This window comes from Falco naumanni, chromosome 4, assembly GCF_017639655.2.
Source record: "Falco naumanni isolate bFalNau1 chromosome 4, bFalNau1.pat, whole genome shotgun sequence".
In the NCBI taxonomy this organism is placed as follows: Eukaryota; Metazoa; Chordata; class Aves; order Falconiformes; family Falconidae; genus Falco; species Falco naumanni.
This window is the reverse complement of record NC_054057.1, coordinates 45808162-45822719: the sequence shown is the minus strand read 5'-3', so window position 1 is coordinate 45822719 and position 14558 is coordinate 45808162. Positions and strand designations below refer to the sequence as shown.

At 46.8% G+C, this 14558-nt stretch overlaps 1 protein-coding gene across 6 annotated transcripts in view; it reads right to left on the bottom strand.

Moving 5' to 3' along the window:
* JCAD (junctional cadherin 5 associated) overlaps positions 1-14558 on the bottom strand; it is a 66523-nt gene that overhangs the window by 14033 nt on the left and 37932 nt on the right. For 4 of the 6 annotated variants that reach the window (XM_040591066.1, XM_040591065.1, XM_040591064.1 and 1 more), the window contains one exon: positions 5753-6111. In XM_040591066.1, coding sequence (XP_040447000.1) covers positions 5753-6051 — 299 coding nt within the window. In that variant the 5' untranslated portion in view covers positions 6052-6111. Of the gene's footprint in view, positions 1-5752; positions 6112-10987; positions 11355-14558 lie in introns of those variants that run through there. The other 2 variants (XM_040591069.1, XM_040591067.1) reach the window with 2 other exon arrangements.

Genomic DNA, 14558 nt, shown 5'->3' with positions numbered 1-14558 from the left:
ATATATTACTGTGGAACAAAGTTGGTACCCTTCTACATAAATAATTAATCTCCTACTTGAACTGTATTCTGCTATTCTTGTACCTAAGGTGTCCAACAATATAACTGCCTTTACACTATGTGCCTGCCACTAAGACTGGAAAGAAAAATCAAAATTGACAGAAATAGGACAAGTATGTAGATAGAACCCAAGAATTTCTTTTTCTTTCCTCCACCCCAAGGTATATAAACAGTGTCATCTAGCTCTTTGTTACTAAAAACAATGATCTATTGAAATAGTAGTTTGTGAAAATATAAAACAATTCAAAATTTGGAATGAAAATTAAGATCCACAGCAATTTTCTTTTATGTATATTAACTTCATCCTATGATTATAAAAGTTTAAAAACCAAACTGGGACAAGGGACATCTTGTTCATATTAATTCAACTGGATTAAGACTTAACATCTGAACAAAATGTTCTGCCTCTGAAGCACAAAGTACAGTTCGATTGCTGAACCCCAGGAAGTAACAGACGTCTTCATTAATCAGTGAGATATAACAGGACACCTCCTATATTGGAAAGTTGATAGCAGTAACAATGAACATTTCCATGCCTCTCTGCATGTGGAAACATGGAGCTGAGCAAATGCTGCCGCCTTCTGAGATTATCAAACCTACCTTTTTATCTCATCCCCCTGCTGCTATGGCACCTTTTGTGTCTGTGTTTACAAAATGAGGTGAGAAACAGGGTCTATCTAGCAATAGTGAGGAGGGAATGGACCGATTACTCTTTCTGTTTGATTTTGTCCATCATCATAAAAGGGTCTACAGAAATTGCAGGAAGTACAGGGTCATAGATTCTGAGATCAGAAGAGACGGTTACGATTATTTAGTTTGACATCTTGCTTAACGCAGGCCATCAGACTTCCCTGAAATGATTCCTGCTTCAGTGTCTTCTAGAAAAGCATCTAAAAATCTTGATCTTCAAATTTCCAGAGCTGTTGTTGCAAAGCTGAATTCACCATTTAAAAAACCCCACAAAGTAAACCCAAATTCTTATCAACACAAATATAAAAGCATTGGGGGAACTGGGGGAAGGAGGTGTGGTAGACAATAATACTGAGATTTGCAAAAATTGCAACTAACAGCACAGGGTGGAATGGGCTAGCTGTTTAAAGGATTTAATAGGAATTCAGGAATGGGGAAGGAAGCATTACTCGTCTCTTTCCTAGGAAACCACTAAACCAGAAGAGTTTTGGTTAGTTTGCTTTTTTAGAAACAAACAAACCCCAAGCTCAAACATTCATTAAAGTAAATTAGCCCTAAACTAGGACAGCTTCACTTACAGAAAGGATGTCCCTCCATTTATTAAAAGCTGTTTAAAAGATTAAATTTGTTTTTAAAGATTAAAAGATTAATAACTGGGCCCCAGTAATGAACTTTGGAACACGATGCAAACCACCGTGAACTACACTACATCATCGTTGCAATGCAAGTGTAGAAAAAACATTTAAAAAGGTATTTAGAGCATCTTAAATCTGATCTTCTCTATGATCTATTCACAAGATGGACAACATCAGTCTCTCCAGCTCCTGGCTCAGGTGCTACAGGTGGTTACACAGCCTGTATCGTGGGCCCTGTAAACCTTTGGCACGGATGGCACTGCACGGCGCAGCAGGAAGGAGTGTCTCCCCAAGCACCCTCCAGCTTGGCTCCAGCCTGAAGACTCCTCTGTTCCCAAGGATGGAGAGCAGCTCCTGCATACTTGCAGACAGCAGGCACCGGGGCAGCACAGCACGACTACACTGCTCGTGGCCACAGCTGCAGCAGTGAGTGCCCCCTTCCAGGACATATGACACTTTTGGGTCTTGCAGTCAATGAAGTGGTGGGAAGGGGAAGCATCCAGGAGTCACGCCAAGTTCAAAATGTTTTGCTACAGCCTCAGCAATGCTACATCTCTGGATGGAAAATACCACTCATGCTGCAGTCTTTGCATCTGTGACACAGTTTCAATGAAGGGACTGCACAGTCCCTCTTAGCAGCAGCTAGTCTCTGTGCCACTATGCAATTCTGTCTCGCTCCATGATGCACCAGTACTGACACACAAAGAAATGCACACAGCATTCATGCTTCACAGCTGGGAGGGGTGCCAAGGATGGAGCGGTCTCACGGGACCAACTTAAATCACGGGAAGATTTAAGTGCCAGAGGCAGAGTGGTCCCATGGGACCAAAGAGGTAGACTTTAGCATTATGAACTCTTTTCTAACAGGCTTGCTTCTAACAAATATCACAGGCCTTTGTTGCACAGGCCTTTACAAAAAATGAGGCTATCAGTCCACCTTGCACTGTCTGCATGACCACATTTCACTGGGCTGCCACTCTCAGAGCAGTGCATTGAAGCTGCCCAGTTCCCCTAGGGTGACACTGAACCAGCAGGACATCTCATGATGCACACAAGGGTCCAGAAGTGAAGGAGTGTGGCAGAGGCTTCACAGTCAAAACTCAGCAGAATGAGGCCACTGCAGGGCTACCTAGGGCATTTCTGTCCATTTCTGGCTACCGGCATGCAAGTGGTAGGTGTTAGGCAGCCGGTAGCTCAGTTGTGCAAGCTGCAGGCACCAGGACAGACTTCACACCCAACAAGGAGACACTGTTAAGAAATTTCCAGGATTTGGAAGCAAGAGGGAAAAAAATTCAGAGAGCTGTCCTGGACACTGGCAACTTCTGTTCTATTTTGGGATCCTATCCTCGCATACACTCTTCTGAGCCCCAGCACTGGGAACCACTAGTACACTTTTCTAATTTTTCCAGCAGATGATCACATTAATGATGTTATCAATTTATCTCTAAATTTGCTAGCTACCAACATAGTTCCTCCCACGTAAACAGCTAAGCAAAGTGCCTCTTCTCTCCATTCAGAAGAGAATCAGGAGGGAGTTCTCCATCTGTGAACCCTCTCATGTCTATCCATAGGGTCATTTCTTTGCTTTTCCATTTCCTTTGCTTCTTCTCCTCTTCCAAACCTTTACTGTGCAGCCTCCTAATGCTCAGTTAAGCAAGGACAGCCAGGGCAGCCCTCCCACCACCTGCTCCCCCACACTATGCCTGAAGAACAACAGGATGGAGAAAAACATCACTTCCCCGCTCCACTGGGGTGTCACTCCCCCTTTCCAAGCAGCAGCAGTGGGTGGTGTGATGTGCCCACATGCAGTTGCTATGAGGCCTTCCTATGAGGCAAGGTTTGATCAGCAGAACCTAATGAGTGGAGACAACAGCATCATCCCGTGACATGATGAAAAACCCTGAGTCCTGCAAGCCTGTCTGCAAAGGCAGCAACAAGGTGGGCAACATCATTCCTGTACTGTTTGGAAGGTGACTAGCTCTTCTACATCAGTGGTCTGAGTGAGAGTGTGGTGTAGGTAACCCTTGGCTGAGGAGCCCGAGTCATACTCTGAATTGCCATGGAGGTGGTCAACGTCTGAGAAGGTAGTTGGGACACATACTGCTTCTTCTGACCCTCTCCTGCTACTGTGCTGCACTGGGAAGGCAGTGTCAGGAGATGGCTGCAGGAAGCCTGCGATACCCAAAGAACAGCATCTTTGTGCTGGACCTTGCTGGGTGGTTGTCCCCTCTTTGGGCCCAAATGGTCCCCAGATCGCAGTATGCAGTCCTTTCCCAGCCTGAGAACCAGGAACCTATTTCCCACAATGATCCAGAAACCAGACAGTAATGTCAAAATCTGTGGTGGAGTTCACTGACCCACCGGTAACGACCAGAACACTCCAAACTGGGCCATCAGTTTTAAAACAGCTCACACTTGCATGGCAGCCCCATGCCTCGGATGCTTTCCCAGGGCAGGGGAGTGGATCTCCAGGGGACTGTCACCCTGCAGCTCAGCAACTGAAACACAGGTGCTGCTGTACTGAAGCTCCAGACAGCTTTCCTGGATCTGGCCCAGAGACCTTGCTCCTCCCCTCCTGTAGCAGCAGGGCAGCGGCAGTGTTGTGCTTTGCACCAGAGGTACTTTGCACACTCAGGGATGGCAAGATAGGGATGGCTGATATAAAGATTTTCCCTTGTTCATAGCTGTTAGTGCCTTGTAAGAGCTCCCAGTAGGCTCACTGGGAATCAGTTTGCTGTAACAATAACAGTAAGAAAAGATTTCTGGTTTTATGAGACAAAGCCATTTCCAGCGCTGTGTTCCCTACTTTATGTGGAAAAGCCACTTCTTAAAACCAGGATATAACATTTAACTACCCTGTCGACTGACAGGTTCCACCCCTTTTGAGATGTTAGAAAGAGACATTTAAACTGTCAGAGAGCATTATTTTGTATTTAGCCAAGACCAGCAGTTACAGGTACCTCTGCCACGCCTGAGACTGGGGGCAGACACACGAGCCCCCATGGTTGCACCGGGAGGAGCGCAAGGCAGGGAGGCAGCAGCCCTCCCACACCGCCGTGCACCCACACAGGCTCTGCCCTACAGGTTGTGGGAGCAGCAGCACTGCGGTAGCTTCCAGCCTTGCACAGCCACGTCTTCTTCACACCGGGTTTTCCCCACACTGTAAACTCAGCTCCAAGGTCAAGCGCCAGCTTCCTTGGCACCCCTGCACACCATCTTCCCCTGCTTTAAAACCTCTTTCCCTTTCACTCTTTTTCAGTATCTTTCTTCACTTTATTGCCATCCAGTTTACTTCACCCAAAACACACCATAAAGGGCATTCCTTATTACCTTTAAACCTGTGTCATCTCCTTCCTTCTCCAGAAGGGATGGTTCCACCTGGGGACCTTCACCACAGGTGGGACTCGCTTTACAGGGCTCACATCTCTTCCTACCCATTATCCTAGCTGGCAGCCAGGAGCTGTTCCTGCTCCAGGCAAACAGGCTTGCAAGGGGAAGGGATAAGAAGGCAAAGAGCAGACGAGGCCAGCAGCCAGGGGACACATGCCTTTGCCACATGGTGCTGAAAGTCTTCGTAAGAGGACAAGCTCCCAAGGCGACAGTGTTTCGCCCTGCTTTCAGTTTCAAGCCCACTTGGCAGGAGGAAGGGGCTTTTCCTCGTAAACAGTTGTCACGCTTGGGCTGGCTTCCAGTCCTGCTCTAGCCCCTTTCCTTTGTTCATCCGCAGCACTCAAATAGCTGCAGAACAATGGCCGAGCGGTGGTGTGTACACACAGCTCTTCCTGCCCAGCCTGCCCCAGCCCCAGCACGCACGTACTCTATGTCAAGCAACCCAAGCGTGTTTTATGGAGTGACGACAAGAGCTTCCACTGGCTTGGGGCACAGGCACCTTCTCATGTTTACTCCAGCAGAGCGGCCTTATAAAACCAAGGAAGTCCTCAGTGCATGTAGGAGCACCCGCCAAGAGCTGAATCTACAGCAAAAACCAGGGTATGTATGTGGCAGAAGAAGCTGGGTTCAGGTTTTAAAAATGGAAGAGAAAAAACTTTTCCCCCCTTTTTCACTGTACTTGGACCGAGCCCATCAGAAAGGCCTTTCTGATGCAGACCACATCAGTAAATGAAACATCCCCACACCTGGCCACTTCCTATCACCCCAGTATTCTCAAAGGCCTTGCTCTAGCAGAAGGTGAATGGATGTGCCACTGCTTCACGTGGACTTGGGACTTGCAGTGCATGGAAATGGTCACTAGTATGGAAGCCGGAAAGGATCACAGGAAGATGGTGTCAAGGGTTAAGGTCATGCTTAGTTATCTGTCAGGACCAAAAGGAAAAGAAAGCAAAGCCATGGCATGATGCTGAAACTTACCCCCCTTCTGAAGTATGAAAAGTGGACAAACCCTGAAGGTCATGGTGGTAACCAGGACCTGCTTGCCTCCCTTGGCTCCCATGGCTGCTTTCAGTGCTGCTTGAGTTGGTTTTCACCAGAGGTTTCTTGCTGTAAGCCCCAGCTCTCGATTCTGCTTCAAACCCGTTCAGCGTTCTTTGAGCAGATCTGTTCCCCGTGATTACATGCCGGTATCCATCATACCTGTTCTCATAGGAAACAGGGGGATTTTTTGACAATTTGTATCCATGAGAAATCAGGAGGTCTTCCACACTGAACATGTTGTGCTGGTTTCACTCACAGCTGTGCCATCACAAAGCTCTTTCCAGCAGGACCCATCACTGGAAAACAAAAACAAACAGAAGGCTGCTTTAAACAAGGAAAGGTATCTTTGATCAGATAATAGGCTGCTGAAGCTAAAAGTCTCATCCCCTGGCCTCAGTCTTCCACCCTTATAATAAAATAGATGAAGCAAAGTGCATGCAGATGCTGATGAATCATGTGGTGACCTTCCCTAGACAATACACCTCCATGCACTCAGCCAAGTAGCAGATGCCACACTGCTGCTGACTCAGTCCATTTCACTGAAGAATTCACTGGTGATTGCAGCTTTCAGATTTCACTAAGTGATCTCAAAAAATCTCTGCACCAGAGCTAAGCCCACCATCTGAGCCAGGCATTTTCTTAAAAAACAATTTTTCTCCAGTCATAGAGAGGTGTGTTCTGTATTATGTTTTAAGTTGCTGCAGGAAGAGGGGGTGGATTACAGGGCAATATGCCTCTCCCTGCAGCTCTGCATATTCCCATTAAGAAAAAATGTTCACATGAACAAGGATGAAATATGCATGAGAACAAAAATGAATTATACAACCACATGAGAAACCCAGGTAATATCATGCAATACCCCAGCTAAACAGTCATTTTTACAGATTACTTTCTTTTTGTCCTGTGTTGCCCTGCTGGAAATCAGTAAACGCCAACTAGAATAACACAAAACTTAAGATTTTGAGTACACTCTATTTTTACAGCACAGTTCCACTGTGTAAAATGACTGGAAACAACCTGAGATGCCCATGTCTATTATGTCTCAAAGATTTCCAAGACACAGGACAGTCAAGATTTTTCTTCCCAGTGACAGCCCTCAATTCTGCGCCGACTAGAGCAAAGATTCAGCAAACTCAATTAGCTGGCCAGAAACAATCTCTGTTGTCTATACCACTCTCACAGCTTATTATAGCGATTACAGAATAGCCATTCTTCCAGAATTTTAAAATGAGTGGAAGGTAATGACTGATTCTGTAGGTTGTGCATCACAATGGACCTATTCTGATACATTCCTCCTTGCTTGAACTGTGTTACCAGAAGAAAGAATTTAAAAAAAAAAAAAAAGTTGATAAAGGAGAATTTAAACATAGTTATGTAAAACATAGAACATTGAAGATTACTTTCCCTGCATGAAGAGTTCATTTAACCTGCCTGGTGAGTGCCGTGTGTCCTTAGCAGCAGCAGGTCTACCGGAGGGACAGAAGCCCAGCACTGGCAGCTACTCAAAAGCAGATCATCGCTGCAGAGATCATGACAAGTCAGTCCATTTCATACACTGGTCTCTAATGCTCTTCTTGGGCAAGAAGAAAAGGAGAACTGTTCACTGCTGTTTACAATAATTTATTTGAGACGGAGCAACTACCAAGATGGCATTCATTAGTACTACATCTCTCAGGCTACAGAATACACAGAAGCTGATGGGTTAGCTTAGAATATAAACCCGTTTCTGCGGTGTAGCACTTCACATATTACGGCCACTTTTTGCCTATCCAGCACCCCATCCATTTTCTGCTCCCGCCCTGTCTCCTGGATGCTCTGCAGACTGCAGAGCCGGTCTGGCTGGCCACTCCGGGCCAACCTGGTGTGTGGCTCCTGGGCTCGCAAGGACCCTCCAGCCGCCTCTGCCCTGCACTGCCTACGGCGGCCACAGCACTTGCCTGAGGGCAGCCCACAGTGTGGAAAAACATGCACAATTTTTATGCGGAGCCCCAGTTTAACTGGTAACCTGAAACATTGCAGAAGTGGCTTTTCAGCCTGAGAGCCTGCTGAGCACTTAAACCGGTTTGTCTCTAGAACTTAATGAATCTCTTCCCTTTTTACACATGTAACACTACACACCCTTTAAAAACAGAGAAATAAAGCTCTGTGCCGAAGATACTTCAGGAGTATCCCTTGCTAGAGCAGGGCTCCAAATTCCCAGTAAGTGCTCTGAGTAAGAGAGCCAGCAGTAAGTACAAGCAGGCAGAAAGCAGGGAAGAGCGGGACCCTTCCCTCTTGGAAGGAAAGGAAGGCTTCATGGGTTATTTTTGAATGCTGACCTAAAAGGCTGATTTTCCATCCACCTGCTGCCCTGGACTGTGGAAGGAGCCAGGTACAAGCAGAGCAAGGTGAACAGCTGGCTGCTAGAGCTGTTCAAATTCTAACAAGAGAAAGATCCAATGTGACTACCGTAAACAGCAGAAAGCCCATTGGAGCACTAGCAGGTGCAAGGAAGAAATGTGCTTTTCCTGCTATTATTGTCAGGCTGGCTTGGAGTGCAGCTTAACCCCCTCTCTGCCGCCTGCTGCAGCTACGGTGCCAGCAGAGAGGCAAAAGCGAGCAGGCAAGAAACCTCCAGCCCGTGGGGTTTACTCTGATCCTCCTTTTGGCACCAGTGGTGAGGAGCAACGGGGTGGAAATGCACCATGAGGAACTGGTGTGACTGTTTGCTCCCACTCTGCAAATTTATCATCACGTGCGGAAGGGTGGTGGGAAGGCCTGGCTGGGAGTGGGATGCTATCACCGTGCCCACCACAGCTCTACAATGGGAACAAAAAAGGCGGAGAAGCCTGCAACAGCCTCTGCCCACCACGGTGCCCTCGGCACCAAACCCCCCAACAAGCTCTCCTAAGACCCACCACATGGAGAAATGCTCCACGCCCACGGCACAAGCTCCCAGGAGCAGTGGCCACAGGCGGCTGCTAGCTGGGACACTGTCAGGACACGTGCTTCGAAGGGCTGCACAGAAGCCATGGGGGGTACCGTCCCCCCAGCATCGGCCTGGGCCAGGGGCAGGGGACCCAGGGGCTCTGCGCGAGCAAAGCCTGCAGGATAGCAACCATGTCAGCACCCTATGTCCACAAGGATGCTGGCCAGCTTTGCAAAACCTGGTTGCAGTTGCTGCGATGCTCTTTCCACCCGTTCTTAAATAAATAAATCTGAAAAATAAAATCAAAGGAATTGGATTGGCAGGAGTAACCAAACCATTGCTTCAGTGCTGTCTTGTAAATAATCTGTCAGGCTCGGCCACAGAGTAAAGGCTGTGCAGAGCTTCTAATTTGAGGGAAGATCAACAACGCTGGAAAACAGTTTGTTTTTCCAGCACTCATTTGTTTTGTTTGCCAATGACATCAGTGCTTTCTGATAGGGTTAGCTTCCTGAGGATGCCTGCTATCTTGCCAGCGTTTCCGACTTGTCCCCGGCAGCCGGTACAACTCTACATTACACTGTAAACAGGGGCCAAGCTTTTCTCTGGAAACTTCTCAGCAGCACTCTGGGATGCAAAGAAACAAGCGTGAATGACGGAAATCAGCATCGGCCCCCTCGTACGCAGACACAATGGGGACCTGCAGCCTCAGCGAGCAGGACACAATGGGACCACCAGATGGAAACATCATCAGAGCACCTTGTCGGGGTGCTCCGTCCAAGAGTGAGGATCTCATCACTGGCCCCAAGAAAAGCCAAAAGCACTCCTGAAAGACACCCTGGAGAAAGCTGGTTTTTGAGTTTCCTTGCAGCTGCTTCTAGAGCCCATTCTCAGTGCGGGAGATGCACTGGTTTCTGTTGATGCTCAGCCTTTACCTGCAGGGTTTTTTTCAGTGGCAGGGGTTCCCAAGCCTTATTATTCTGGTGATACCACCACCACCAGTACGATGACCAGTACCAGCAATGATGAATGCCAACACTTGCAGCAGTGGCAGAAGCAGCTCATACCTCCGTGCTCTGAAATGACTTACATGCCATTGAAACATCCCTGCTTGGTGTTTTGGGCAGCCCATCAGCATGCTCCTTCCTTTAGCCCTGGTTCCAGAGAGCGTCCTGGCACAGCATCCACATATTGGGTGGGATACCAGCAGTGACAGAGAGTTTGGCCCTGGCTGCTCTCTGTTACATCTCTCCTGCCCTCTGTTGCTTGAGATAAAATGGAAGGTGGCAACCCTTTAAACGTTTGAATACCACTCCTAAAGTTCTTGCACAGAATTTGCCCTGCCCACCTCTGCAGAACTATTTATGATGTTTTTGTAAGCGATTCGGTACAACTTTACAGAAAAGAAAACATCAAAAGAACATGATTCATATTGCAAAATGAAGCATACAAACATCATGAATCGCAAAAATCAAGGCACCCTGCTTGGATGCAGAAGTTATCGTGGTCTGTAATTACATGACTTCAGGCTATTGAATTCTGCAGGACTCCTGCCTCATTGATGTGCAGGCTAGGTGATGCTAGTCTTCCTGGGCTTTATCTACAGCAGCTACCCAAACACTGCACTGAAGACAGGCATCTGAATTACAAAGTGTATTATCTAGGTGGGTCACACATTAAAATAGCTTGTCTTCACTTGTGTCTGGGTGACATTATTCCCATTTCATATCAGACCTGTGCCAGACAAAAGTATTTATGCAGGCAGACTAAAGTGAAAACAAGCCTCTCCATTCTAGGCTCCCAGTCTGAAGTGCCTACAACTTGATTTTTTATAGCATTTAGTCTTAAAAATGAACTAGGTACGTCCAAAGCAACTGCTGCAAGAACATAGTGCCTCTGCACATCAACCTAACTGTGGCAAGTCAGCTGTCCACACAGTGAAGACATGGGATGAGCCAAAAAAACTGGTTGCAGTAATCTGCCTACTGCACTTTCCTCTATCCCCCTGCCCATCTAATCCAGCACCAACACTTTTGTCCAGGCAGCCCTGTATCCCTCCCACCCCTGTTAACACCTCACCACCATGCACCTGGTGCCTTCATTTTCCACTTCCCACACCCACCTGTCCTTCCTGCCACCTCCCAGCATCTCTTCCCTGCCTTCCCATCTCCTGGCCCCACCAGTCTAGCCTCTCTTCCCACACAGCCCACAAACCATGGCTAGCCAGCCCGCCCTGCCATCCTGCACCCCTTGCAGCTTCTCCCGACCAGTCCTTGGTTCGCAGCCATCACCCTGATTTCCTCCTTCTCCTCCCGATGACCAGCTTCTGTCCCGTCTGCATTTCCAACAGAAGGACCTTTGTGCCTTCTCTCTGCTCCCAGATCTGAGACCCTGTCTCACCGGTACCTGGAAAAAGCAGGAGCCATCATTAGGGGGACAATCCATCTCCACCACTGCAGCCCTGGGCAGGGGGCACCACGCCGGGGGCATGCAGGCGTGCTCTGCTCGTCCATCCGTTGGAGTGGTTAGGGCACAAGCGCCATCTCTGTGCAGGGCTGGGTCACAAGTGGGCTGCTCAGCACGAGAGGCTGGGGGGTGCTGATGGATGGGAGGGGAAAATCTTCAGAAAACGGAGGAGCTAGAAAGAGAGACGAGCCTGCCGAGAACATGCGCAGATTTCTCTGAGCCTTGTCACCATAGATCCTGTTCCTGAACATGATGGCACTGCAGCTCTCAGTCAAACAGCTGGAGGATTTCTTTTCTTTCCCCTTTTTAATGTGGGCAAAACAACATTCCTTCTCTCCTCCCTCCTCCCCCCTAGTTTTTCTTGGAAATGGTTGAATTGGTTTAGCTGACAATATTAGAATAAATTTAGCCTGAGAGAGAGACACAACCTGAAAGTCTCAGATCAAATGATAAAAGCCCGACAGACTACAGCAATGGAAAACAGGTTCTTGTAGTAGCAGTTTTAATACTAGATGGTACTACTCTCTCAGTCTAAATATAACCCTCAGCTACATCCCAGAAGAATAAGTCTTTGGTCATTGTAATTGCTCCTGTTTTCTCACTCTGGTTTTGCATATGTGCATATGAGACAGCTCATAAGAAATAAACACATTAAATGAGGCTTTTACCTTGATCATTTCATCTCTTTTGGGACAATAAAGTCAGACGGGACTGTAAACAACAGGCTGCTGGGGTGCTGTGCGTGTAGTTGCCCCAGCATGCCATCCCCTGCCCTCCACTGCAGAAACAACACCACCACATTCACTGGCTTCCAGACACACGCTCCATTGGAAAGATAAAATTTATGTGCTTGAAAAGCCTTCAACAATAATGTTCACTATGATCAAATATTAGATATTTAACGCAAAGATAGCCTAGAACACAGGAAAAAGAGATTAGAGAATATTAATGTAAGTTGGATGTATTCAGCTCGGCAGGGCTTAATTAAGCGTGGGCTAGGAGTAAGGAAGCAGTAGAGAACTAGCCCGGGCAGCCTCCAAGCCATGAGTAAATTCCTCCTAGAAATTCTCAAAGGATGGGTGAAGGGCAAACATATTATCTAACTTCAAACAAAAGGGGCAAGGAGACAGATCTGAGGTATCGTAGAACAAACAGCCTGGCTTTGATACTGACTCAGACAAATTATTATTCAACCCCCTTGCAAATACTTATAACAGGTGTTGATTTATCACGGAGCGGGAGGAACAAGTGTGCGATCCACGAGGAGCAGTGGTGTTTCCATCCCCTTGCTTCGCACCCCACACTGCAGCTGCATCCACTCCCACATGATAAAGTTAGGAAAAATCAGAAAACACAGACTTGTCAAGAACAAATTAAGTCTAATCAATTTAACTTTCTTTTTGATGAAATCAGTTTAATTTTCTTCTGTGACAAGTTAGGAGCATACTGACCAAGGAGGAAAAAACAGTAGAAGTCGCACGCTGGAATGAGGAAAGTTTTTGATGGATGCATGTGATAGTCTTATATGCAAACCAGGTGAATACAATTTAGGTATAATTTACTCTAGGTGGGTATACAAATGTTTGGAATTTGTGTTCAAGGAATAGTTAGTAAATTCAATGTCGACCTGAAAAGACACATAAAGCCTGTGCCTGGGGTCTTGCTCTATCCGGTATTTCCATTAATGCCTTGTAAATTAAAATAAAGATTACAATTACAAATCTGTAGGGAGTGCTGCAAGCATTTTCAGGGATTGCAATTAGAATAACATCTTAATAAATTAGAGACTCAGTCTGAAATGAATGACTGAGATTAAATACAGGCAGGAGTAAAGCACCACGTTGAAGAAGAAGGATGCAATGCAAATGTGCAAAATGGAGTGGTATGGCAAAAGATTCTCCAGGGGACTGGAGCCGCAAAGAGAGAAGACATCATGAGTAGTGCAGGGCTTGGTACACACAGGTGAATACGCTTAGAGGTATACTAAGAGGAGCATCATGTATCAAGCTCTTTACTCCTCTCAGCCCTACACCCAGTTTTGGGCCCTGCCTCAAGCAAGATGCTGCTCCCTGCCACTTCCTCACAAGAATGATGAAAAAGTTTAGGGAGTGTGACCCCTGGAGAAGAAGGTACAAGAAGTGGGCTTGTTTAGCTGAAGGAAAAGGGAGGAGAAATGAGGGTGAGAGAATGACAGATGATAACAAGTTTTAAATATGTCAGGTTGCTAAAAGGCAGTGATAATCCCGTCCTGCTCCCTGTGGATGTGGAAAACTGAAGGTACTGGTTTAGCATACAGCAAGGGAGATTTAGGTTAGATATTAGGAAGAACTGTCTAGCCATGATAGTTAACCACTGGTTACGCTGGGAGGCTACGAATCTCCATCAATACAGGTTTTCAAGGATAGGCTAAATGAAGATCTATCAGGAATGGTGGAGGTGCAGCAGATCCTGCCTCAGAACCAAGGGATTTGGGATGGAAAATAAACATTTTGACATTCCTCCTCTCCCTCCCCTCCCAAACAGTATTGTTTTGTTGGCATACCCCACACATTTCCAAGAAAAGCAAAACTCCTCTGTACAAGATTCCCAGTCTTACAAATAGCTACCTCACTCGAATTAAGTGTGGCTTTTTCCCCTGCTACAACAGTCTAAAGTAGAACAATCACTTTATCACAAAATGCCACCAATGACCTGCCTTACCCCCACCTTCCCTGACATCGTCTGCATTGAAGGGAAGAGTCAGGGGGTGCCAAGGGCAGGCAGGCCTGAGGAGGTGGCAAGGACCACTCAGTCCGAACAGAAACTTTGCTTCTCCTCCAGGCATGGGAGGGGTAGGGAGAATGAGACACACTACATGTTGAAGGATCCCAAGCAGAGAAGAGGCAGTAAATGAGCAGAGTAGAGGCACGAGAATGGGGTCCTGACCAAAGGACCCACATCAGATCACAGACATGCACCAGGCAAAGCTTCAAGAAAGTTCCCATTACAGCCAACACCATACTGAGGGCTACAAATCTGCTAGTGCTAAATGCATAATCATCGCTGCTGACTAGATGGGACAAAGACGTGCCAAAGTCATTACTGGAAGATAAGCCAAATTTATGTTGGCCTCACATGTCTTCCCAGGTCAGTCTCTCCCATTCATATCACAGAAATTAAAAATAAATCTGGGGGCTTTTGTGTTTAACCCTCATTACCTGTGGGCAGGAGTGTTCACATTTTTTCTCTAACACAGAGATTCACACAGAGTGAAAATTGCAGCTCACATCCTCTTTGCATTCCTTGAGCAAAAAGTCCTCACTGGAATCACTGAGGAACTGTGCCAGAGAATAAATTAATGATATGACGTGTCTCCCATAAAATTAGGAAGTG